The sequence below is a fragment of the Panthera tigris genome, chromosome B3 (assembly GCF_018350195.1).
Source record: "Panthera tigris isolate Pti1 chromosome B3, P.tigris_Pti1_mat1.1, whole genome shotgun sequence".
In the NCBI taxonomy this organism is placed as follows: Eukaryota; Metazoa; Chordata; class Mammalia; order Carnivora; family Felidae; genus Panthera; species Panthera tigris.
Genome location: NC_056665.1, coordinates 745,749 through 771,177, shown reverse-complemented (window position 1 = coordinate 771,177; position 25,429 = coordinate 745,749). Strand labels below are relative to the sequence as shown.

The following is a 25,429-nucleotide window of genomic DNA, read 5'->3' as shown; positions in this document are numbered from 1 at the left end:
AAACACACAAAGGAAGGTGAAGAGTGTAGGTTACTCCCTCAAGGGCATACTTTAGGAAAGATGCTACTTTGTACCTCCAGAACAATGGAAGTATTCCACAGCTCAGCTGCTGGTTCCCCGGAAAACAAAACAAAACCAAACCAAAAACTGGTTTCAATATTCTCGTGGTGTGGCATTTACGAAACATTTTAGGGACCATCTTGTGCCTGGGGGACACAAAGGAGAAAGAGGAAGACGCCCAATAACAGAGACAAAGCCCTGCACTGGGTAGTAGTACAGGGTTTCTCCCACAGGTGTCTTTACTGCACGCTCTGAGAGGAAGAGAGTGACGGGAGCAGTAGGAATGAACGACCCAGGAGGAATGAAGGTGGCGGGGTTGGTGGCCAGTGAAGGTGGACGATGGTAAAGAAAGGAAATTGCAAAAGAAAGTGGGGGTCCCCGGGCCGCTAAGGCCCGTGAGGCTTAAAGACTGGGCGAGGTTCTCCTCTGCCCCTAGTTTGGGAAAGCGCCTACAACACAGATTCCGTGGTGAACTACTACAGAAGTTGAGCTCAAACAGACCTTTTTGAACGGAGGCACTACGCACAAGTTAACAGAACAGGGTGGTGTGATTTCAAGGAGACACTGCGGGGGGGGGGGGGGGGGAAGGGGGGGAACGAGGTGTCGCAGAACTTACAAAGAAAAGAAAGCAACCACGAACCCAAGATGTACTTCCGCGCCGAACCCAAGATGTACTTCCGCGCGCCGTCTCCTGGGCCCCCCGCAAACTCGCACGAGCCCGCGTATCACCATGTCCTCATACGACCGGAAAAGCCTTCTCCGCGCTGCCGCAGCACGCGGGATATAGGTGGCGAAAACGAGATAAAGGAAAAAACAAACGAAAGTAAAAACCGAGAAACGCGCGTCCAGTTTGTGTCAGGCTTGTTTTGGGCGTCCCAGGACCCGTCAGCACGAAGAATAACGCAGCGACAACAGCGCTGTCCTGCTACCGCTGTTGTGCCTAAGGTCGAATTCTTCCATTCAGACCACGAAAAGCCAGGGGAAAGCGCGAACGCAGTCCCCCACTACCACAAATTATGCAGTCGAGTTTCCCACATTTGGGGAAATCGCAGGGGTCAGCACATCCGGAGTGCAATGGATAAGCCTCGCCCTGGGAAAACCACCTTCGTGATCATGGTATCTCCCCTGCCAGGTAAGTATGAGCTGCTCGACCCGCCTCGACCCACACCCTCGCGCTCGCCACGCTTCTTACACACGGTCACTTGCCCCACGCGGCTTCCGCGCCCCGGATGCCCGCAGCACCCCCTCAGCTCCAACCTCTCTCGGCCGCAAAACAACCGCGGGCGCCTTGCCTAGCCCCCACGCGGGACGTGCGCGCCCAGGCGGTCCGGGACCGGCAGCCTCTGCGCGCTTGTTCATCTACATACGCCACGCCTTGTCGCGCGCTTCCCAGCGTCGCGGCTCCAGCTCTGGGACAACGGATGTGCTAGTGTCCCGGCAGACCGCCGGTGCCTGGAGCGAAGGATGGGGGGGGAGGGCGGCGAGGAGTCGGGACCCGGAGGGGAGACCCGAGAAGACGGGGTCCCGCGGCGTCCAGAAGTTGCAGGCCCCACCGAGGCGGTGGGTTAAGTCTCCCCTTGCTTGCAACGAAAATTACATGCAATACGCAACAGAGAATCAACTCAACCTTAAATACTAAGAGTTTTGTCACCAATTTAACATGAAATTGTCTTAATCCTCAGTATGACCTTTCGGATTACGTAGTAACCTAATCTTGCGACAACGAAAGGAAAATTTGAACAGAGGGCGTCAGGACAAGGCGTCCATTCTCTAGAGTAGATGTGTGGGCTGGGGAGGGGCGTCGAATGGTCTCCGAAAATCAAATGAACGGAAATATCACGTTTTCATCCTGTGTGGTTCGGCTGCCTCTTTCAGCCTGCCCGGATTTGTCTTTTCCTCTTCTGTACAAGAAGATTCTTTCCGGAGATCGAGTGGAGGTAAAGGTAAATATCCTCTTCAGATAGGGGCAAAATGATTGAAGTGTTGTGTGTTCCTGGGTGATCGGGTCCCTGGAGCAAAGCAAGGCAAGAGACAGGACTAGAGATTATTGGGTCAGCAAAGACTGCTCTGAGGTTCTAGCAGCATCAAGATCCGAGTTAACGTGTTGTACATCCTTTTACTTTACTTTTCTTTTCTTTTGTTTTTTTAATTTATTTTGAGAGAGAGCGGGAGGACGCGCGCGAGCAGGGGAGAGGGAGAATCCCAAGCAGGCTCCGTGCTGTCAGCGGGGGGGGGGGGGGGGGGGGGCCACGCGCACCGAACCCCCTCCCCGCCCCCAACCGTGAGATCATGACCAAGGCTCGTTCTCTTAAGGGACTGAGCACCCAGGTGGCCCACGTTTTTGATTGTTAGTTGTTTCAGGAAGTTTCCTTTCTTAGGGTGTATTACTCCTCAAAACAAACAAATGGTTCTCTTCCCTAACCCCAGGAAAATTATCAAAACCAAGAAATGAACATTGATACAATCTTACTACTCTACAGACGTTATTCCCTCTTCCATCAATTGTCCCAATAATGTCCTTTATAGCAAAGGAAAATTCAAAATCATGTGTTGCATTCAGTTGTCATGTCTCTTTATCTGAAATAGTTCCCAGGTAGTTCTTTGCATTTCATTATGCAGGCCTTTTTGAAGACTACAGGCCAGTCATTTTGGAGACTGTCCTTCAGTTTTTGAGTTGTCCTGGCTTCCCTCGCAAGTACATTCAGGAATGCATTTTTGACACGAAGGCTACGTAAATGATACCGTGTCTGTTATGGGTGGGTTTGTGTCCCTCCAAAAAAATATGTTGAAGTCCTAAGTCCTGGTACCTAGGACTGTGACCTTCTTTGGAAATCTGATCTTTGCAGATACAGTCGAGTGAAGGTGAGGTCACTAGAGCGGGCCCTGATCCAATGTGACCGTTTTCCTTACGCGAGGAAGACGGCAATGTGAAGAGACTCGCTGACAGAACACCATGCGATGGCAGAAGCAGAGAGTGTAGTGATGTAGCCACAAGCGAGCCAAGGATTGGCTTGTCACCACCGGAAGCTGGGGAGTAACGAGGGACGATTCCACTCAGAGCCTCAGAGAGAGTATGGCCCTGCTGGCACCTTGCTTTTGGACCTCTAGCTTCCAGAACTGTGAGAGAATACACTTCTGTTTTTTTTAAGCCACCCAGTTGGTGGTATTTTATTATGACAGACCTAGCAAATGTATACAGGCCTCCTCTGGGCACCACGTTTGGAGGCACGTGAAGGCAGTTTGTTCTATTACTGGTGGGGTATAACATCGACTACTTAGTTAAGGAGGTGTATCGGTTACCCGTCTCTGTGTAACAAATTGCCGTAAAACTTAGTGATTGGAAATAATGACCGTTTCACTTGCTCACAATTCTGTGGATCAGCGATTCTGGCTGGGTTCCACTGGGCAGTTCTGCCGGTCTCAAGTGGGATCGCTGGAGCCGCGGCGGCGGCCAGCCTGCAGGTCACCTGGGGCCTAGTCGGTCTAGGGGACTTCGGCAGACACGGTTCACGTTCACTCCGGCGATTTCATCCTCCAACGGGCTAACCCAGGCTTCTTCTCATGGTGGCCTCAGGACAGGCAAGTGAGAGCCAGTCTTAATGAGGCAAGTGATTTTCAACCTTCTGCTCGCATTCCCATTTACTAATGTCCCATTAGCCAAAGCAAGTCACATAAGCGAAGGCCAAAGTCAGTAGGCTGGGGTGTTGCAGAAGCACCTGGGTACTGGGGCCAGCACTGCAACTGTCGGTCGCCACTGGAGGTGTTCATCAAGTTTTCCCTTTGTAATTATTAAGTGATTTGTATGGAGATAATTTGAGGATATGTGAATATCCTGTTTAACACAACAGTTTTTAGCATCCACTGGTGGCTCTTGCGTTATGATTGCCAAATGTCCATTTTCTAATTCCATCATTCATTCTTCAGTTATCAGCTGGCATCGTAAGGTAGGACTTTCCCTCCTTCCCTATGTGCTAATGATACGAACTCATGGTTGTTATTTTGTTCAGTTGTTTGTAACCCAAAACTGTTTTGAAATTTATTTTGATGTTCTAATGTTCTCAGATCGGGCCTATAAAAACCCCTTCAGGGTGCCTACTGTGTCCTTTGGACATGTCCATAACATTTTTGGAGCATTTCCGTGTCTTCTGGCACAAGATGTTCCAGGGCCATTATGTATCTGTCTTGGCTCGTGAAAATTATCTATTTCTCCAAAGAGGCCTGGTTCTTTTTAGTGGGGAGTGGTTTTAGAAAACAAGATCAAGGGGCGCCTGCGTGGCGCAGTCGGTTGGGCGGCCGACTTTGGTTCAGGTCGTGATCTCACGGGTTCGGTTGGTGAGTTCGGCCCGCTTTGGATCCTAGGCCCCCTCTCTCTGCCCCCTCCCCCGCTCACGCATTGTCTCAAAAACAAATAAACGTTAAAACAAATAAACGTTAAGAGGAGGAGGAGGAGGAGGAGGAGAGGAGGAGGAGGGAGGAGAGGAGGAGGAGACAGAAAGAAAAGAAAAAAAGAAAAAAGAAAAAGAAAGGAAGCAAGATCAAGGCGGTAGTTATGTCTAATGCTACTGTCTTTGCCTCTAGGCCCCTTCAGTGGATAGAGGTAGAGAATACGTGTATTTCCTAACACCTATCTACAGATGTAGATTAAAAGCAATGAGCCCAGGGACAGCTACGTGGGTGGTTCAGTTGGTTAAGCATCCGTCTCTTGATTTTGGCTCAGGTCATAACCTTGGGGTCATGATATTGAGCCCTGCCTCCGGCTCCCTGCTAGGTGTGGAACCTGCTTGAGATTCTCTCTGCCTCTGTCTCTGCCCCTCTCCCCCCTCTCAAAATAAATTAATAAACTTAAAGAAAATTCTCTCTCCCTCTCTCTATGCCCTCTCCCCCACTCGCTCCTTCTCTCCCTTTAAAAAAAAAAAAAATTAAAAAAATAAATAATGAGCCCACACCAGTACCTTAAATTCCAACTCTCAATTTTATGCAAGTGGGTCCTCCTTGCCCTCCACCATTCCATATTTGTTTGTTTGCTTGCTTTAATTTTTTTAACATTTATTTATTTTTGAGAGAGAGAGAGAGAGACCGATCACAAGCAGGGGAGGGACAGAGAGAGAGAGAGAGGGAGACACAGAATAAACAGGCTCCAGGCTCCGAGCTGTCAGCACAGAGCCTGATGAGGGGCTCGAACTCACAAACCGTGAGATCATGACCTGAGCTGAAGTTGAACGCTTAACCAACTAACCGACTAAGCCACCCAGGCACCCCGTGTTTTTGTTTTTGTTTTTAATGTTTATTTATTTAAATGTTTATTTTTGTGAGAGAGAGAGAGCGCGCGCGCGCGCGCTGCGCGCGCGCGCGCGCGCATGAGCAGGGGAGGGGCAGAGAGAAAGGGAGACACAGAATCAATTCAAAGCAGGCTCCAGGCTCCGAGCTGTCAGCGCAGAGCCCGATGTGGGGCTTGAACCCATGAACTGCGAGATTGTGACCTGAGCGACGAAAGTCAGGCGCTTAAATACCGACTAAGCCACCCAGGCGCCCCAAATGTTTATTTATTTTTGAGAGCAAGAGAGACAGAGCATGAGCAGGGGCAGAGAGAGACAGACAGACAGACAGACAGAATCTGAAGCAGGCTCCAGGCTCTGAGCCATCAGCACAGAGCCCGACGGAGGGCCCAAACTCATGAACTGTGAGATCATGACCTGAGCTGAAATCAAGAGTCGGATGCTCAACAGACTGAGCCACCCAGGCGGACCATCATTCCATATTTGTTTGTATCTCCTTTCTCCAACAGTAAGAACCTTGACTCCCAACATCCATTTAGTCATTAGTCTCAATCCTACAATATACACAACGTTGTTACAGAACTGTTACGACCATACAGCTATGAAATACAAACCTACTATGGGACAGTTCAGTATGTGTTTGCAGTTCTTGTCTTTGGACTTGAAGATGTTTATAGTCGATGTACTGCGCCCAAAAGTCATTTCAGTTGGTTATTTTTTTTTCTTCCAGTGTGGCTACATTATTCATCTCAGATCGCTAGGTTCAGTTATGCTTATGTTCAACGTTAGGGATGTTCCCCCTGTGATTTAAAAATATATGTAAAATATTAATAGAATTCCAAAAGTCAAAATTACAGAGAAAGGTGTACTCAGGTGTACTCAGAAAAGCATCACTCTCTCCTTCCACTCCCCTCCTCCCCCCCCCCCCCCCCCCGCCCCGCCGCCCCAGGCAATTTCATCATTTATCTATTTAGAGAGTGCTAGTCTGGGAGAAGGGGAGAGGGGCAGAGGGGGAGAGAGAGAATCTTAAGCAAGCTCCACACTCAGTGCCCAGCCCACGACCCTGGGATCCTGACCTGACCTGACCTGAAGTCAAGAGTCAGACACCCAGGTGTCCCTAGTCTTCTGTTTCTTTTGGCAAGACTGTATAATTTTCTTGTTTTCACACTTTTCCTACACAAACGGTAGCATACTACATATATTTGGGGGCTTTTTTCTCTCCCCCCCCCCCCCCACTTAACACAGTCGATGTGTCATACCTAAAGCGAACCCACAAGTCAAGCAACCCTGTCCTAACCTCCTGGAGGCCACAAGGTCAGCCAAAGAAAAAAGTAAACAAACTAGAAAACCCAAACGAGGGCTCACCAGCCTTTGCAAAGACTGTGATTTCTCAGTGGGGAAAATGTTAGAAAAAAACGGTGACAAAATCAAACCCCTCAATCCAACTGCAAACTGCAAACTGCAAACTGCTGTGCAGTGCCTGGCTGGCTCAGTTGGTAGACCATGGGGCTCTGAGTGAAGAGTTCTCTAGCCCCACATGGGTGTACAGATTGATGAGGGAAACAAAGGCAAGAGAAACGTAGCTTAAAACTAGATCTCCTTACAGCTTGCAGCCCACTGATGGAGAGCTGAAACATGCAGAGCGTGACCTTCCTCAAGGAGCTCACGGCTGCCGTAGTGCCTTAATGTTTATATTTCGTTAAAAACTAAAAGCAACCTTACCATGACAGCAGCTAGCCCCTCAGGGTCCTGAAAGCCTTGCTTCAAAATTCCTTGGAAACTTACTTTATCTCTATCCCCCCTCCCTCCACAAATTTAAAAATATATCATCAAGTCACTCCTCACAAGCCCAGTGCAGCTCTTTCTGCCTGCCCACCGGGTGCTGTGCTGGTGCTACGTATAATACCAACACCTTTTTGCACTGAAACGTCTGGAGAAACCTTTCTTAGCCATCTGCTCATGAATCCACGTCATAATTAAATCATAAACAATGAATAAATGATAATAATAAAATGAGAACTACAAACTAATGTTCATTTTAACTGGAAGAATCACAGCCAGGCTCCCCCGGTTCTTCTACTTTCGTCCCCCAAGGGTGTGAAGTTCCTCCGCCCACTCGGGCGACAGGGCGTGGCGTATGTAGATGAGCATGCGCGCATTGGCTGCCGGTCCCGGACAGCCTGGGCGCGCACGTCCCGCGTGGGGGCTAGGCAAAGGCGCCCGCAGTTGTTTTGCGGACGGGAGAGGTTGGAGCTGAGGGGGTGCTGCGGGCATCCGGGGCGCGGAAGCCGCGTGGGGCAAGTGAGACCGTGTGTAAGAAGCGTGGCGAGCGCGAGGGTGTGGGTCGAGGCGGGTCGAGCAACTCATACTTACCTGGCAGGGGAGATACCATGATCACGAAGGTGGTTTTCCCAGGGCGAGGCTTATCCATTGCACTCCGGATGTGCTGACCCCTGCGATTTCCCCCAAATGTGGGAAACTCGACTGCATAATTTGTGGTAGTGGGGGACTGCGTTCGCGCTTTCCCCTGGTCATCTGGGTTGACGAAAAACAGCGGTAGCTTTTCCCGCTCGCGTTGGGCGCAGGAGGGAACTTTTGGGTGTTCAGTTGCCCGCAGCTGGCGTTTATGGCGCTTGAACAGCAGTGTCGCCAGTGTTTTGAGCTTTTTTTTTTTTTTTTTTTTTTTTTTGGTCTCCTTTCTCGCGTTACTTGTTTTCTTAAAGCGCTTTTGGTTTGGAGAACGGTAGGCGCTTTTAACGCGTGCTCTTGGGCCGACAGTTTCAGCAACGCCTGGTCCCGCGGGGGGCTGGCTGATTACGAGCGCGGAACGCAGCAACGTTTTGCATAGACCTTACTTTCACAGAACCCCGCCGAACTAGAAGCAGCCACTTATGTAGTACAGGATTCCCAGTTGATTCCAGAGACGGTATTAGCTTTGTCTTTTTTCTGAAAAACTTTTAGTGTTTGGTTTTCGAGATAGCGAGCGTGAGCGAGGAAGAAGCAGAGAGAGAAAGAGGGAGCCCCAGAATCTGAAGCAGGCTCCAGGCCCTGAACTGTCAGCACAGAGCCAGATCCGTGCCTCGAACTCACCAACCGTGAGTTCAAGACCTGAGCCCAACCCCACGCTTAGCGGACTGAGCCACCCAAGACCCCTGCATTTTAGTTTTCTACCTATACCCCCTGAGAGGTAAGTTCCACGAGGCCAGAGATTCTTGTCTATTTTGTTGATTGCTCCATTCACACTTGGCTACAACAGTGCATGGCAGCATAATAGGCTTCTAGTATATACTTCATTAATTAACTTATAGATCGCGGGGTTAGAAAAAAAAAAAAAAAAAAAAAAAAACGTTTCTGGGGCGCCCGGGTGGCTCAGTCCAGTGGGTGGCTCAGTCCAGTCAAGCATCCTGACTCTTGATTTCGGCTCAGGTCACGATCTCCCAGTTTGTGAGGATCCACCCACCAGTCTACCCCATCGGCCTCCAACCTAGCCTGGTTCAGCCCCTTCTCACTTTAGAAGAATGGGATCATTTTACAAACCATCAGAAAAGGGTAAGTCAGGGGTATGCACCTTAGTTTTTCTCCCATGCCTTCCTCTTCTGTTCTTCCATCATGCTTCACTCTGGTTCAAGGTGTAGGGGAGACCGAACTTTACTTTTACCCTGTTAGGGTCTCCAGCAGGGCCTGAGAATTAAATTGGACGCAAAACAGAATATCAGAAGGAAAGCATACAGATTTTTTCCATGTACGTGGGAGACCCCATAGTAACATGAAAACCCAAAGAAGTGGCTAGGTGGGTCTCCAAGGAGCCCTGGTTCCTTTTTTTTTTTTTTTTTTTTTTTCTCCATTTTGTGTATCTGGAGGCCAAGATCCGGTGGTGCTTAGCGTTCACGGATACTGATGTGTGATTGCATTTAGGCCCTGCACCTGTTTTACTCCACGGATTATGATCGATTATTTTTTATTTTATTTTATTAAAAAAAATTTTTTTTAACGTTTATTTATTTTTGAGGCAGAGAGAGACAGAGCATGAACAGGGGAGGGGCAGAGAGAGAGGGAGACACAGAATCTGAAACAGGCTCCAGGCTCTGAGCTGTCAGCACAGAGCCTGACATGGGGCTTGAACTCACGGACCGTGAGATCATAACCTGAGCCGAAGTCAGCCACCCAGGCGCCCCTATGATCGATTATTATCATGATCTCGATTTGGCCAGTGGGAGCCCTTTCAAAATGGCTCTTGTGTGCTTGACATGTCCACATCAGTGGCACATTGCTTTACTTTTTGGCACAGCTCCATGTTTCAGGGCATGATGAGGCCGATTGATACCCAGCCGTGTCGGCCAGTCTGGTGGCCTGGCTCCTTTGACCCTCCTGTGCGCACCGACCTGGATTCCTTTGAGGGAGGTGGTTACTTCCTGAAACAGGTCAAGGTGCTTTGGACTTCCTGGAGAGGCACTGGAGTCAAAGGCGGGGGAGAAGAGAACACCAGTGCCGGGGTTGGACTCCTTGCCCTGGCTCCATGTATTTTAACATCCCCTCGGTGTGTGCCCACCCACCCACCCAGTGAAAGTCCCACAGAGGCGCAACAGGTCACATCTACGTGGCCTTCCCTTGACTGTGTCGCCACTGCCTGACTGGGTGGCAGGCACTGCTGTGCCTGCAAGGATGTGGGGCCGTACCTTGGAAGCACCCGGCTACTCCCCATGACACCCCGGGCAGGAAGCGTCGGCCATGCTAGGGCCCACTCTTGCATTTGCTGGATGCCAAAACCCACCTCCCCCCTCCACCCCTCACCCTGCTATTCCCCCAAAGCGCCAAAGCTAGGTCCCCAGGGATTCCACACCTCCACATCTCATCAGGGGGGGCAGGCACATCCAGTGAAGGTGGTTGAGGTTTTATCTTTGGTGCCTGTCTGCTGGTCTCTGCCTGTAGATGGTGACATTAGAGGCTGGGGTCTCTCTGTGGCTTCCCGAAGGTCAACTGTTGGACTTCAAAGGCAGGGCCTCCTGAACCCGTGGAGGCAGTGGGACAGTAGGACTGAGACTGGGCTGGGGAGCGAACCAAGAGGAAGGGCGGGGGGCCGGGGGAAACACAGTCTCCAGTTTGGGAGGCAGAACTAAAACCGAAAAGGCGCTTGTGGTCTCAGAGGTCAGGGATGGCAGTAGCCGGGTCCCTGAGGCCTCAGAGAGCCACACTCCCGGTGCGGTTCCGCTGCCAGCCCCCTCTGTGATGCTCTCCAACTGTACTTTGAGTCTCTGGAGTTTCCTTCCCACAGGAGGGAAGAGAACAAGGACCTTTCCCTGGCGTTCTTCTCTGCACCCACCCGCAGCCCCAACAACCTGGCTCTGTCCCCAGGATGAAGCCCGTTTTCTCCTGGGTGGGTGCTCTCTGACAGGCCCTCAGTGTCTCCCTCTTCAGGCCCTGCCAATTTAGCCTTAAGGGCCCAGCGCTAAGTCAGCCAGCTGGTCAGAACCCACAGGCCAGCTGCCTGTGTAAGTAAGGACGTGAATTTGTGCGCCCGACCGACCGACTGTGACGACAGCTGCCCCCGTCTCACTCCACCCCTACTCCCACTCTTCTGCGCCCCGATGACTCTTAAGTCTGCGTTTTGCCGCCACACTCCACCCCACCCCACCCCCACCCCCGCTCGCCCCCGCCTCTTTCTGCATACAGGTGGAGACCCCAGCGGTCCGGTCGGTCCGTGGCCGAAAGCGGGTAAGAATAGAAATATTTCATCCATCTCCCTCTCCCTCCGTCCGATGTAGCGGGAGAATCGGTACGGGTGGATTTACCACCCGTGCACAGAGTGTGAGTAATCACTGCCCTCTCAGCGGGAGCGCCCCCAGCCCCGCCATCCGTGGCTACAAGAACAGGTGCGAAGGCACGGGAAAACGGAAGTGTACCCGGACCACCGCCCTGTCCTCAGACTGACAAGAAACCTGAAGGGGCCGCTGAAGTTCTCGTCACGACTGGCAAGGCCCATGAGGGGGGCCCTGCTGCATTTCGTTTCTGCCAGTGTCAGCTTCGATGCAAGCGCACAATTGGCGATGGCTTGGAAAACCTCAGAGTGACAGTTCTGTCCCACAAGTAGATTAAGCTGGTCGGGGAAGAGGGTTTTCTGTCTCCGTAGAGCTGTATATTTATAGACCCTATGAGAAACAGGGAAGGAGGAGACAGAGAGACTGCAACTGGAAGCGACCGACGCAGCGACCGTCCTCGGAGGCAAGGCAGGAGATCGAGGAGGGGGAGTTTTCATGAAGGACGCCATGGTTGTTCTCGACCCGCGTGACGACCTGTACGCTTGTCAGCCTCGAGGGCTTGCCGAGGGCAGAACCTCTTTGCCCACGCGTTTGTCTGGAGCGGGAGCAGTGGGCGAATAAAAGTGGGGAAGGGCGCGGGACGGCGTGGGGCTGAGACAAGGCAGGAGCGGCGGGGACGTGGAGCGTCCACGGGCACGTGCAGGTAAACTGCGGGAAGAAGGCGCAGGTGTGTTCCGTGGCGGCAGCACACGAGCAGACGTAGGCAGGTGTTCCGTAAAGGTTTTACTTACTGACTTTGGCCTGTGGGAGAGGGGCTGCCGCGAGGCTGCAGGTGCCCGGGCGGGGCAGAGTTGGGGCGGGGCGCTGGGGGGCGGTGCCCCCCGCCCCGTGGCGCAAAAGCTTCAGGCACTTCCTTCGAGCCGGAATCGAACCAGCGACCTAAGGATGCCCACACGTATCCAGCCTACAGTCCTCCGCTCTTACCAGCTGAGCTATCGAAGGGTGCACGCTGACAGGCCCGGGTCATTGCTTCTTCTTGAAATGACAGAGGCCACCACACTGGCAAGCCGGAGGTCCAGCATGCCTTGGCGTGGTTGGAAGGCCCTTTAGAAAAGAGCAGGGCCGACGCCGCCCCAGCGCCCCTTTCCGGGCAGAGGGAGCATATCCCCTGCGTTTGGGCGGCTGCCCGGCCGGTGGCCCCAGCCTCCCGGGTCGCGATTGTCAAGATGCCTGGGCCGGGGCTCTCGCCTGTTGCATTTCCCCTCCCGGCGCTCCTTTCTACAGGTGGGGACTACAAGCGGTCCGTGGCGGCAGTGGCGAGGAGGGGCGTCGGTGAAGCTCGCGTGTTGGTTGTGCGGGGCTGGCCTCGCGGAGGAGCGGAGGAGAACCCACTGGGATGGGCACTAGGTAGGCGGCTGCGAACCGCCTAACCACCTGCTGGTTTTTAAATGCCTTTAGTTCAAAATAATCCTTAGGCCAAAATGACATTTTTTTGGTGTGGCAGATTATGCCACCATACGAAGGCAATATCGTCTTGCCTGGATTATGCAAGCCTCCTGAACTAACTGACTGATTTCCCTGCTTTTGTCCTTAACAGCCTGATCTTATTTTTTATTAACAACGATAATAATAATTATAATGGTAATTATTATTTTGGGTGCCAAGCGGAGTGGGAGGCGGAGGACTCAGATCAAGGCACTCCTCTGCTCAAAACCTCCCAGCTTGGGGTTGCCTGGCTGGCTCAGTCAGTAGAGCATTTGACTCTTGATCTTGAGGTTGTGAGTTCGGGGCCCCGCATTGGATGCTGTGTGTGTGTGTGTGTGTGTGTGTGTGTGTGTGTGTGTGTGTTCCTTCTTCTTAAGATTTTATTTTTAAGTAACCTCTACACCCATCTTGGGTCTCCAACTCACGACCCCAAGATCAAGAGTCGCATGCCGCACCCACTGAACCAGCCGGGACCCCGATGTAGACCTTACTTCAAACACTATACAAAACAAAAACTTTTGGTTCACTCACATTTAGAGTGTTACAATGATCTGCGCAGAGCGGAGTGGTCTCCGGAGATGCCTGATGGTCTGTTCTGAGGAGCAGCCAGCAGCATGATGGACCCAGCCAGGGACCACTTACACCTGAGACGGACTACAGAAAAACACTCCCAGAGATGGAAGTCCAAGTCAAGAGCGTCACCTGTACCCAAGGAGACGGCGGCAGCAGCAGCAAGTACCTGTGGTCGATTTCCAGGCGGAACTGAGACAGGCATTCTCAGCCGAGATGCCAAGAGGTGGTTAAAGTGGTATTGGAACATCTAGGTAGCTGATTTCCAAGTGAAGTAAAAATATTATCCATGGGGAGCGGGGGTGGTGATGGTGTGGGACCTCTTACAATGATCTACAAGACCCTCATGATCTTATCTCCAACCTAGTCACCTCTCTGACTTAATTTTGTACAACTCTTCAGTTTTGCGCTGGACGCAGGGCCTCCTTGCTATTCTCCACACACAGTCCTACCTGGGCCTTTGCGCTAGCCGACCTTTGTGCCGGGGATGCTTCCTGGACCCCTGCCCCCTCCGTGATTGACTCCCTCACCTCCTTCAAGTCTTTGCTTGAAGCATAGCACCTTCTCGTGTAACCTCTTCTGAGCACCCACTAACAGCTAACACACTAATTAATTTACCTATTGTGTCCATTGTTGATTTTCTCCCACTTCCCTCTGCCCCTTCTACAAAACATGAACGCCAAGAGGCCTTTTTGTTACCAGTTCCTCAAAGTGTCTGGCACAACAACAAACAGTTGTTGAATGGGCAAACAATGTCATCAAAGAGAACAGAATATAAAAGGAGGGTCCAGGAGCCAGGGTTCAGCCAGGGGGAAGTGCCGGGTTATCTTGTTTCATCACCAGAGACTTTCTTAGGCTGAGAGCTGCAGAACTCTGAGCACATAAGGGCCCACCCAGACTGTTTCCTGCACTGAGACTTGACCAGACTCTAGCATAGCTTCTAGCAGCACAAGGTTCTGTCCCTAAGTTTGACTCCCAGCCTGAGGAAGTTAAACACCTGACACAGGCCCCCAGCCTGTGTTGTAAATAGGGCATTTATTGAAAAGGGCTTGCGATTGCGAATGTGGATCTCTTACAACTCTGAAGGGTCCCTCCCATCTCAAGGACTTTGAAATGTGATCGGGGAAGGAAGTAGGGCCTATCTCCCCGGTCTGTGGGAGGAGAGCATCCTCAATTCAGTAACTGCCAGCTAGCAAACACAACCGCCTAACAGCAGTTACACCGAACTACCCTTTGTAACCTTTCACTTCTCTGACTGGGCTGAGCCCGCTTCCTCTCATTCTTCCGGGAAAACGCCCAAATCACCTCCGCACAAATCGGATTGGAGCTCAGCTCTTTCCCTACTGTCAGTAGTCACTGAATGACATCTTTTTTCACCACTTTACTTACTGTCTGCTGCGTTTACCTTTGACGGAGTCCAAGTCAGAAAGGACCAGAGGCACTTGGTGGGGCCACCCTGTGTGCGTGGTGGGGTGGTACGAGGGGAAAGGGCTGAAGGGCACCTGACCCTGGCCGCCCGGGGTCTCGGGCGACACGACTGGCTGCGGTTGAAGGGCACTGTTTAGCGTTTTACTTAGTTTTTTTCGTTCTTCAACACTTAGAATCCTGGTTTTTCTTCTAGCGTTACTAGGTCAGGCTACTGCATATTACTGAAGCCCTTTTATTCAGAAAGTCGCCATGGCTAAACATCGCCACGACTTCTTACTAGGGCAGCTGAGCACTTAACGTCAAGCGGCAGAAAGACCTTTCCTGAGTTTTCGATTATATTTGAAAATGAGTTTCGCACAAGCGAGGACAAAAATGGGCCGAAAGTTTCTTTTTGTTGAAAGGCAGGTTGACACCACATCCGAGCCCTGACCCGCCACCACTCCCGCTGGCGCCGGGCGACCCCCGCCTTCTCGGGTCTCGCTGCTAGGTCCCGGACCCCTCGCCTCCTGCCCACCTGCGCCCGCTCCACCCACCCCCCAGGCATCGGCGGGTCTGCCCGGCCACTAGCACATCCGTTGTCCCAGAGCCGGAGACCGGATGCGGGGGACGTCATGGCAAGGCGTGGCGTATGTAGATGAGCATGCGCGCATTGGCTGCCGGTCCCGGACAGCCTGGGCGCGCACGTCCCGCGTGGGGGCTAGGCAGAGGCGCCCGCGGTTGTTTTGCCGACGAGCGAGGTTTGAGGCGGGGGGCGTGCAGAGAGCGCGGGGTGCGGAGGCCGCGTGGGGGAAGTGACCGTGTGTGTGAAGCGCGGCGAGCGCGAGGGTGCGGGTCGAGGAGGGGCAAGCAACTCATACTTACCTGGCAGGGGAGATACCATGATCACGAAGGTGGTTTTCCCAGGGCGAGGCTTATCCATTGCACTCCGGATGTGCTGACCCCTGCGATTTCCCCAAATGTGGGAAACTCGACTGCATAATTTGTGGTAGTGGGGGACTGCGTTCGCGCTTTCCCCTGGCTTTGTGCGTTTCCAAGAACAGACCGCCCGTGTGCTCGCTGGTTCTCGAGTTTTTTCTCTTTTCGGGGTTGGCGCCTAGGGCCGCCTGAGACGTCAGCGGTTACGGCGCTGGTAGTCCCGCTGTAGTGTGCATGCTTCGGGGCGGTGGGTTGCTGCTGGTGCCGTCGGGCTTCTGTCCTCAACTGCATTGAGGGTCACGAGGGTTTTAGCGCTGGACAGTGTGTAGGGCCGTTTCGACGCTTGCTCTAGTTAAGGCAGGGTTAGTTTCTCATTACGTTGCGGGTGTCACGCGCCAGAAGCTTGGCTTTCTTTCGAAGGGTTAATGCCCACCGTTAACAGGGCCAAGCCTTGCGGTAAGTAAGTAACTATGCTAGAAAGCTCCAGCTGGCCCGGTCAGGAACTCTCGACTGCCTTCTTTGCACCTGCTTGGGGGTGTGATTTTACCATGACTATTTCTGGAGCTGGAAGTAGTTTGCATTGGCTGATGGAGGTGAAAGAAACACTCACCAGTGGAGTTTACTTACTTCTACGGTTTTGTATAGTTTTAAGAAAGATTCCTTCCGGTCCCCATCAGTCAATCCGGTTAAAACATTTTTGTGTCAAATTTAGGGCTGGGGTAGCTCTCTGGATACATACTGTATTAGTTTTACTTTGGTATTACTAGCCAAAGAAAGATTACTAACGGAGATGGCCCGGCCTTAGCTCTGCCAATAATCACCAATAATTGAATTGTTGTTGGGCCTCTGTTAACTGTACGAATCATTTATACCTTGTCAGTTGCGTTCAGTACCAAAGTCAGTTATTTCTAGAAAGCTTCAGTGTCACGTCCTTGCGAAAACCATAGTCCAGTTCTGAACCTGAAGTGCTGCTGGCTTCACTTGGAAAGCGTGAATCCAACTGGTTTTTTCTTTCACTTTTCTTTTCTTTCACTTTGATAGCTACGTAAGTGACCCCAGTGAGCCTTTTCAGAAAGGGTAGCAAGCTGCTTGCCACAGCGTAGAGGCACACCGGGGCAGGCACTCCCCCAGGGCACTGGCATCCGGAACTGAGAAATATGCTATTGGTTTAGAGTCTAATCCCCAAATTGGAGTTAAGCCTCCACTAGGAGCAACCTTTAGTTTCATGACAAAATAAGTGGAAAAGGTTTTCAAAATTTGGGAACAGTTGAGGGGATGACTCTTAATAGCTGGTTTCATTTCTTCACAATACTTTTTCTAGGAACCAAACCATCCACAGGATCTCGGGAATTACCGTGCAATGTTTTGTCACTGGTTTCGCCTGTTCTGTAAAAGCTGAAACCTACTACTGTCTACGATACCCTACCTAGTCCACCAAATTTAAATTTTCTTTTTTTGGTAGCAGACTGGTTTACTGCAAAATTTTGAGACTTTGAGATTGTAACACGTTGCAGCCCTCTCCAGCTGATAACACGTCCTAAATATTTTACTTCAGTTTCACAATATTGCAACGTGTCTAGTGAGGAGGCCTTATGTCCCTTTGAGGGAAGGGATTGTAACAAAGCCAAAGTGTCCATTCCAAGAACGTTATTGCCCTTTAGTTTGGGAGGCTACCAGCAAATCATCTACATATTGAATAATTAATTATAGATCCCGCTAGTGGGACTGTAAATGTCCTGATTTCCTTCATAAATCTTTTCCATAAATATGGGATCCCATAAATAAAAGCAAAAAGAATTTAGACTTGTCCACTAGAGGGACAGAAAAACAAGCAGAACATAGATCAGCTACAGAAATAAGCTTTGCAGATGACAGTGCTTAACGTCAAGATCATTGCAGAGTTAGAAGCTATAGGAGTTAATGGTGATGGCGTAACAAATTTATTTTTCTAAGATCTTATACAAATCTATATATTGGTCAAGCATTTCATCTCATAGATAAATGTCTCCTAGACTCTTTATAGACAGTGCTCTTTTAAAATGATTAAAATATCTCATTTTTCTAATTCTTTTATCACTGGTTTTATTCCTTCGAATTGAGTTCTTAACAAAGGGTATTATTGTTTTACACCTGAGTATGGCTTATCTTTTTGTTAAGTTATTTTTATTGGTTCTATGTCTCTAAATCAGTACCATTATTCCCTAAGGCCCAACTCCATACATCTGTTTCTTTCGGCTCTGTCTTCTCCAAGTGCAGTGAGAGACTGTCACTCTCTGCCATACACCCCTTTTCTTTCAGAAGGCACATACTTAGCAAATAACTAGGGACCTTTTCCTCCAGGGAGCTTCACCAGTATTCCATCTATAATACAGAGTATGCTAGCCTTTACTTTGCACAGCAAGTCTTCCCCAACATGCTAACAGGAGAATCAGGACAAAGTGAAAACATTATGTTCCTCAGTCAGAGGACCTAGCTGTATAGGAACTGCAGAGGAAAAGGAACAAGCAGAAAGGTGACCTGAAAAACCAACAACCTATATTGTTCTCTCACCAGCTGGAACAGAAGACATTTCCAGGAAATTGCAGAATAAGCAGCAACAGTATCTAGCAGGAAAAGTAAGGCTATATTAGGCCAAGGAAAGTCTTTGACACACAAAGTTGGTTCACCAGTTCCCACCTCTGAGATTCTCTTAATCACCCAAATTTGAACCATTTACTGGTCCTTCCTTCCTTCCTTCCTTCCTTCCTTCCTTCCTTCCTCCCTCCCTCCCTCCCTCCCTCCCTCCCTCCCTTCCTCCCTTCCTCCCTCCCTTCCTCCCTCTTTTCTTCCTTCCTCCCTCCCTCCCTTTCTCCCTTCCTCCCTCCCTCCCTCCTCCCTTCCTTCCTTCCTTCTCAAAGTTAGCTAACATATCGTGCAATAATGGCTTGAGGATTAGAATTTAGTGATTCATCACTTACATATAACACCCAGTGCACATCCCAACAAGTGCCCTCCTTAATGCCCATCACCCATTTAGCCCACCACCACCCCCAACACCCTCCAGCAACCTTCAGTTTGTTCTCTGTACTTAAGAGTGTCTCCTGGTTTGCCTCTCTGTTTTTATCTTATTTTTCCTTCCCTTCCCCTATGTTCATCTATTTTGTTTCTTAACATTCCACATGAGTGAAATCATATGATGTTTATCTTCCTCTGACTTATTTTGCTTAGCATAATACAGTCTAGTTCCATCCACGTTGTTGCAAATGGCAAGAGTTCATTCTCTTTGACCGCCAAGTAATATTCCACTCTGTGTGTGTGTGTGTGTGTGTGTGTGTGTGTGTGGTGTGCGGTGTGTGTGCGCGCGCATGCGCACGCCACATTTATTAAAATTTTTATTTATTTTTAAATTTACATCCAAATTAGCATATAGTGCAACAATGATTTCAGGAGTAGATTCCTTAGTGCCCCTTACCCATTTAGCCCATCCCCCCTCCCACACCCCCTGTAACCCTCCGTTTGTTCTCCATATTTGAGTCTCTTATGTTTTGTCCCCCTCCCTGTTTTTATATAATTTTTGTTTCCCTTCCCTTATGTTCATCTGTCTTGTCTCTTAAAGTCCTCATATGAGTGAAGTCATATGGTTTTTGGCTTTCTCTGACTAATTTCACTTAGCATAAATACCCTCCAGTTCCATCCACGTAGTTGCAAATGGCAAGATTTCATTCTTTTTGATTGCTGAGTAACACTCCATTGTGTGTGTGTGTGTGTGTGTGTGTGTGTGTGTATACCACATCTTCTCCATCCATTCATCCATCGATGGACATTTTGGCTCTTTCCATACTTTGGCTATTGTTGATAGTGCTGCTGTCAACATTGGGGTGCTTGTGTCCCTTCAAAACGGCACACCTGTATCCCTTGGATAAATACCTAGTAGTGCAATTGCTGGGTCATAGGGTAGTTCTATTTTTAGCTTTTTGAGGAACCTCCATACTGTTTTCCACAGTGGCTGCACCCAATGGTGAGTGATTTGAGCATCTTTTGTCTGTTAGCCACCTGGATGTTTTCTTTCGGTAAAGCGTTCATGTCTTGTGCCCATTTCTTCACTGGATTACTTTTTTTTTGGGGGGGGGTGTTGAGTGTGATAAGTTCTTTATAGATTTTGGATACTAAAACGTGTATCTGATATGTCATCTGCGAATATCCTCTCCCATTCAATTTGTTGCCTCTTAGTTTTTCTGTTTCCTTCACTGTGCAGAAGCTTTCTATCTTGCTGAGGTCCCAATAACTCATTTTTGCTTTTTGTTTCCCTTGCCTCCAGAGACATGTAAGAAGTTGCTGTGGCCAAGGTCTAAGAGAGTGTTACCTGTTTTCTCCTCTAGGATTTTCATGCTTTCCTGTCTCTCATGTTTAGGTCTCTCATCCATTTTGAGGTTTTTTTTTTTTTTTTTTTTGCAAAGAGAGGGAGAGGAAGAGAGGAGAGAGGGAGAGAAGGAGAGAATGAGAGAGGGAGAGAGAGGGAGAGAGAGAGAGAGAGAATATCCCAAGCGGACTCCACACTGTCAGTCTGTGTGGAGCCCGATGTGGGGCTCAACTCACAAACCGTGAGGTCATGATCCGAGCTAAAATCCAGAGTCCAAACTTAACCAACTGAGCCTCCCAGGTGCCCTTTTTTTGAGTTTGTTTTTTGTGTATGGTGTAAGTGGTCCAGGTTCATTCTTCTGCATGTCGCTGTCCAGTTTTCCCAATGCCATTTGCGAAAGAGATTGTCTTTTTTCCATTGGATATTCTTTCCTACTTTGTGGAAGATTAGTTTCTCATACGTGTGTGGGTCCATTTCTGGGTTCTCTATTCTGTTCCATTGATCTGTGTGTCTGTTTTTGTGCTAGTATCATACTGTCTTGAAGACTACAGTTTTGTAATACAGCTTGAAGTCCATACTAATTATTTCTTAGTGGAGGGTTCTGTCCTGATTCCTTTGTTCCTGAAACCTCTTCGTTCTCTGTGGTCTCTTTCTACAATCCCTCTTCCTATGTCTTGGCTTGTTCCACTAATGACATACATATAGCTTTCCCTTCTTCTTTTGCTCCCTTCATAGATTTTCCACAGTAGGGACTATACCCTTTAGTGAATAGTTCTGAGCAGCTAACAACAGCAGTGTTAAATTCCTTCATTTCTTTCTCCTCCTTTAAATCTCCTCTCTTTACAAGTGAATACATGAACTTAAAAAAAAAAAAAAAAAAAAAAAAAACCTCAAAATGGATGAGAGACCTAAACATGAGAGACAGGAAAGCATGAAAATCCTAGAGGAGAAAACAGGTAACACTCTCTTAGACCTTGGCCACAGCAACTTCTTACATGTCTCTGGAGGCAAGGGAAACAAAAAGCAAAAATGAGTTATTGGGACCTCAGCAAGATAGAAAGCTTCTGCACAGTGAAGGAAACAGAAAAACTAAGAGGCAACAAATTGAATGGGAGAGGATATTCGCAGATGACATATCAGATACACGTTTTAGTATCCAAAATCTATAAAGAACTTATCACACTCAACACCCCCCCCCAAAAAAAAAGTAATCCAGTGAAGAAATGGGCACAAGACATGAACGCTTTACCGAAAGAAAACATCCAGGTGGCTAACAGACAAAAGATGCTCAAATCACTCACCATTGGGTGCAGCCACTGTGGAAAACAGTATGGAGGTTCCTCAAAAAGCTAAAAATAGAACTACCCTATGACCCAGCAATTGCACTACTAGGTATTTATCCAAGGGATACAGGTGTGCCGTTTTGAAGGGACACAAGCACCCCAATGTTGACAGCAGCACTATCAACAATAGCCAAAGTATGGAAAGAGCCAAAATGTCCATCGATGGATGAATGGATGGAGAAGATGTGGTATACACACACACACACACACACACACACACACACACAATGGAGTGTTACTCAGCAATCAAAAAGAATGAAATCTTGCCATTTGCAACTACGTGGATGGAACTGGAGGGTATTTATGCTAAGTGAAATTAGTCAGAGAAAGCCAAAAACCATATGACTTCACTCATATGAGGACTTTAAGAGACAAGACAGATGAACATAAGGGAAGGGAAACAAAAATTATATAAAAACAGGGAGGGGGACAAAACATAAGAGACTCAAATATGGAGAACAAACGGAGGGTTACAGGGGTGTGGGAGGGGGGATGGGCTAAATGGGTAAGGGGCACTAAGGAATCTACTCCTGAAATCATTGTTGCACTATATGCTAATTTGGATGTAAATTTAAAAATAAATAAAAATTTTAATAAATGTGGCGTGCGCATGCGCGCGCACACACACCGCACACCACACACACACACACACACACACACACACACACAGAGTGGAATATTACTTGGCGGTCAAAGAGAATGAACTCTTGCCATTTGCAACAACGTGGATGGAACTAGACTGTATTATGCTAAGCAAAATAAGTCAGAGGAAGATAAACATCATATGATTTCACTCATGTGGAATGTTAAGAAACAAAATAGATGAACATAGGGGAAGGGAAGGAAAAATAAGATAAAAACAGAGAGGCAAACCAGGAGACACTCTTAAGTACAGAGAACAAACTGAAGGTTGCTGGAGGGTGTTGGGGGTGGTGGTGGGCTAAATGGGTGATGGGCATTAAGGAGGGCACTTGTTGGGATGTGCACTGGGTGTTATATGTAAGTGATGAATCACTAAATTCTAATCCTCAAGCCATTATTGCACGATATGTTAGCTAACTTTGAGAAGGAAGGAAGGAAGGGAGGGAGGGAGGAAGGGAGGAAGGGAGAAAGGGAGGGAGGGAGGAAGGAAGAAAAGAGGGAGGAAGGGAGGGAGGAAGGGAGGAAGGGAGGGAGGGAGGGAGGGAGGGAGGGAGGAAGGAAGGAAGGAAGGAAGGAAGGAAGGAAGGAAGGACCAGTAAATGGTTCAAATTTGGGTGATTAAGAGAATCTCAGAGGTGGGAACTGGTGAACCAACTTTGTGTGTCAAAGACTTTCCTTGGCCTAATATAGCCTTACTTTTCCTGCTAGATACTGTTGCTGCTTATTCTGCAATTTCCTGGAAATGTCTTCTGTTCCAGCTGGTGAGAGAACAATATAGGTTGTTGGTTTTTCAGGTCACCTTTCTGCTTGTTCCTTTTCCTCTGCAGTTCCTATACAGCTAGGTCCTCTGACTGAGGAACATAATGTTTTCACTTTGTCCTGATTCTCCTGTTAGCATGTTGGGGAAGACTTGCTGTGCAAAGTAAAGGCTAGCATACTCTGTATTATAGATGGAATACTGGTGAAGCTCCCTGGAGGAAAAGGTCCCTAGTTATTTGCTAAGTATGTGCCTTCTGAAAGAAAAGGGGTGTATGGCAGAGAGTGACAGTCTCTCACTGCACTTGGAGAAGACAGAGCCGAAAGAAACAGATGTATGGAGTTGGGCCTTAGGGAATAATGGTACTGATTTAGAGACATAGAACCAATAAAAATAACTTAACAAAAAGATAAGCCATACTCAGGTGTAAAACAATAATACCCTTTGTTAAGAACTCAATTCGAAGGAATAAAACCAGTGATAAAAGAATTAGAAAAATGAGATATTTTAATCATTTTAAAAGAGCACTGTCTATAAAGAGTCTAGGAGACATTTATCTATGAGATGAAATGCTTGACCAATATATAGATTTGTATAAGATCTTAGAAAAATAAATTTGTTACGCCATCACCATTAACTCCTATAGCTTCTAACTCTGCAATGATCTTGACGTTAAGCACTGTCATCTGCAAAGCTTATTTCTGTAGCTGATCTATGTTCTGCTTGTTTTTCTGTCCCTCTAGTGGACAAGTCTAAATTCTTTTTGCTTTTATTTATGGGATCCCATATTTATGGAAAAGATTTATGAAGGAAATCAGGACATTTACAGTCCCACTAGCGGGATCTATAATTAATTATTCAATATGTAGATGATTTGCTGGTAGCCTCCCAAACTAAAGGGCAATAACGTTCTTGGAATGGACACTTTGGCTTTGTTACAATCCCTTCCCTCAAAGGGACATAAGGCCTCCTCACTAGACACGTTGCAATATTGTGAAACTGAAGTAAAATATTTAGGACGTGTTATCAGCTGGAGAGGGCTGCAACGTGTTACAATCTCAAAGTCTCAAAATTTTGCAGTAAACCAGTCTGCTACCAAAAAAAGAAAATTTAAATTTGGTGGACTAGGTAGGGTATCGTAGACAGTAGTAGGTTTCAGCTTTTACAGAACAGGCGAAACCAGTGACAAAACATTGCACGGTAATTCCCGAGATCCTGTGGATGGTTTGGTTCCTAGAAAAAGTATTGTGAAGAAATGAAACCAGCTATTAAGAGTCATCCCCTCAACTGTTCCCAAATTTTGAAAACCTTTTCCACTTATTTTGTCATGAAACTAAAGGTTGCTCCTAGTGGAGGCTTAACTCCAATTTGGGGATTAGACTCTAAACCAATAGCATATTTCTCAGTTCCGGATGCCAGTGCCCTGGGGGAGTGCCTGCCCCGGTGTGCCTCTACGCTGTGGCAAGCAGCTTGCTACCCTTTCTGAAAAGGCTCACTGGGGTCACTTACGTAGCTATCAAAGTGAAAGAAAAGAAAAGTGAAAGAAAAAACCAGTTGGATTCACGCTTTCCAAGTGAAGCCAGCAGCACTTCAGGTTCAGAACTGGACTATGGTTTTCGCAAGGACGTGACACTGAAGCTTTCTAGAAATAACTGACTTTGGTACTGAACGCAACTGACAAGGTATAAATGATTCGTACAGTTAACAGAGGCCCAACAACAATTCAATTATTGGTGATTATTGGCAGAGCTAAGGCCGGGCCATCTCCGTTAGTAATCTTTCTTTGGCTAGTAATACCAAAGTAAAACTAATACAGTATGTATCCAGAGAGCTACCCCAGCCCTAAATTTGACACAAAAATGTTTTAACCGGATTGACTGATGGGGACCGGAAGGAATCTTTCTTAAAACTATACAAAACCGTAGAAGTAAGTAAACTCCACTGGTGAGTGTTTCTTTCACCTCCATCAGCCAATGCAACTACTTCCAGCTCCAGAAATAGTCATGGTAAAATCACACCCCCAAGCAGGTGCAAAGAAGGCAGTCGAGAGTTCCTGACCGGGCCAGCTGGAGCTTTCTAGCATAGTTACTTACTTACCGCAAGGCTTGGCCCTGTTAACGGTGGGCATTAACCCTTCGAAAGAAAGCCAAGCTTCTGGCGCGTGACACCCGCAACGTAATGAGAAACTAACCCTGCCTTAACTAGAGCAAGCGTCGAAACGGCCCTACACACTGTCCAGCGCTAAAACCCTCGTGACCCTCAATGCAGTTGAGGACAGAAGCCCGACGGCACCAGCAGCAACCCACCGCCCCGAAGCATGCACACTACAGCGGGACTACCAGCGCCGTAACCGCTGACGTCTCAGGCGGCCCTAGGCGCCAACCCCGAAAAGAGAAAAAACTCGAGAACCAGCGAGCACACGGGCGGTCTGTTCTTGGAAACGCACAAAGCCAGGGGAAAGCGCGAACGCAGTCCCCCACTACCACAAATTATGCAGTCGAGTTTCCCACATTTGGGGAAATCGCAGGGGTCAGCACATCCGGAGTGCAATGGATAAGCCTCGCCCTGGGAAAACCACCTTCGTGATCATGGTATCTCCCCTGCCAGGTAAGTATGAGTTGCTTGCCCCTCCTCGACCCGCACCCTCGCGCTCGCCGCGCTTCACACACACGGTCACTTCCCCCACGCGGCCTCCGCACCCCGCGCTCTCTGCACGCCCCCCGCCTCAACCTCGCTCGTCGGCAAAACAACCGCGGGCGCCTCTGCCTAGCCCCCACGCGGGACGTGCGCGCCCAGGCTGTCCGGGACCGGCAGCCAATGCGCGCATGCTCATCTACATACGCCACGCCTTGCCATGA

At 48.8% G+C, this 25,429-nt stretch overlaps 1 protein-coding gene, 1 long non-coding RNA gene and 5 other non-coding genes across 8 annotated transcripts; 3 read left to right on the top strand and 4 right to left on the bottom strand.

Annotated features, from left to right (window-relative positions):
- Positions 1–1,036: 1,036 nt before the first annotated feature.
- On the bottom strand, positions 1,037–1,200 carry LOC122239870. Its single transcript, XR_006219252.1, has one exon. It is a non-coding gene; the product is annotated as a U1 spliceosomal RNA (small nuclear RNA).
- A 721-nt stretch (positions 1,201–1,921) lies between these two features.
- On the bottom strand, positions 1,922–10,859 carry LOC122239344. 2 transcript variants are annotated; one of them, XR_006218311.1, is made up of 5 exons: positions 10,177–10,859; positions 9,719–9,788; positions 8,905–9,017; positions 5,951–6,136; positions 1,922–2,069 (listed from the first exon to the last, which is right to left on the bottom strand). It is a non-coding gene; the product is annotated as an uncharacterized LOC122239344 (long non-coding RNA). The 2 variants fall into 2 exon arrangements; XR_006218312.1 differs by lacking the exon at positions 9,719–9,788 and having other exon boundaries at positions 10,177–10,854.
- On the top strand, positions 7,702–7,866 carry LOC122239936. Its single transcript, XR_006219324.1, has one exon. It is a non-coding gene; the product is annotated as a U1 spliceosomal RNA (small nuclear RNA).
- LOC107179618 (SNRPN upstream reading frame protein-like) lies at positions 8,411–13,782 on the top strand. Its single transcript, XM_042987857.1, is given in 6 exon segments — positions 8,411–8,523; positions 8,763–8,885; positions 12,377–12,499; positions 13,115–13,243; positions 13,246–13,272; positions 13,275–13,782. Coding segments are annotated over 3 exon segments (186 nt in total). The 5' UTR covers positions 8,411–8,523; positions 8,763–8,885; positions 12,377–12,499; positions 13,115–13,191; the 3' UTR covers positions 13,382–13,782.
- Positions 12,004–12,094, bottom strand: TRNAY-GUA. The gene is given in 2 exon segments: positions 12,004–12,039; positions 12,057–12,094. It is a non-coding gene; the product is annotated as a tRNA-Tyr (tRNA).
- Positions 13,783–15,428: 1,646 nt separating the features above from the next.
- Positions 15,429–15,592, top strand: LOC122239859. Its single transcript, XR_006219239.1, has one exon. It is a non-coding gene; the product is annotated as a U1 spliceosomal RNA (small nuclear RNA).
- A 9,430-nt stretch (positions 15,593–25,022) lies between these two features.
- Positions 25,023–25,186, bottom strand: LOC122239848. The gene has a single exon (XR_006219226.1). It is a non-coding gene; the product is annotated as a U1 spliceosomal RNA (small nuclear RNA).
- Positions 25,187–25,429: the final 243 nt, after the last annotated feature.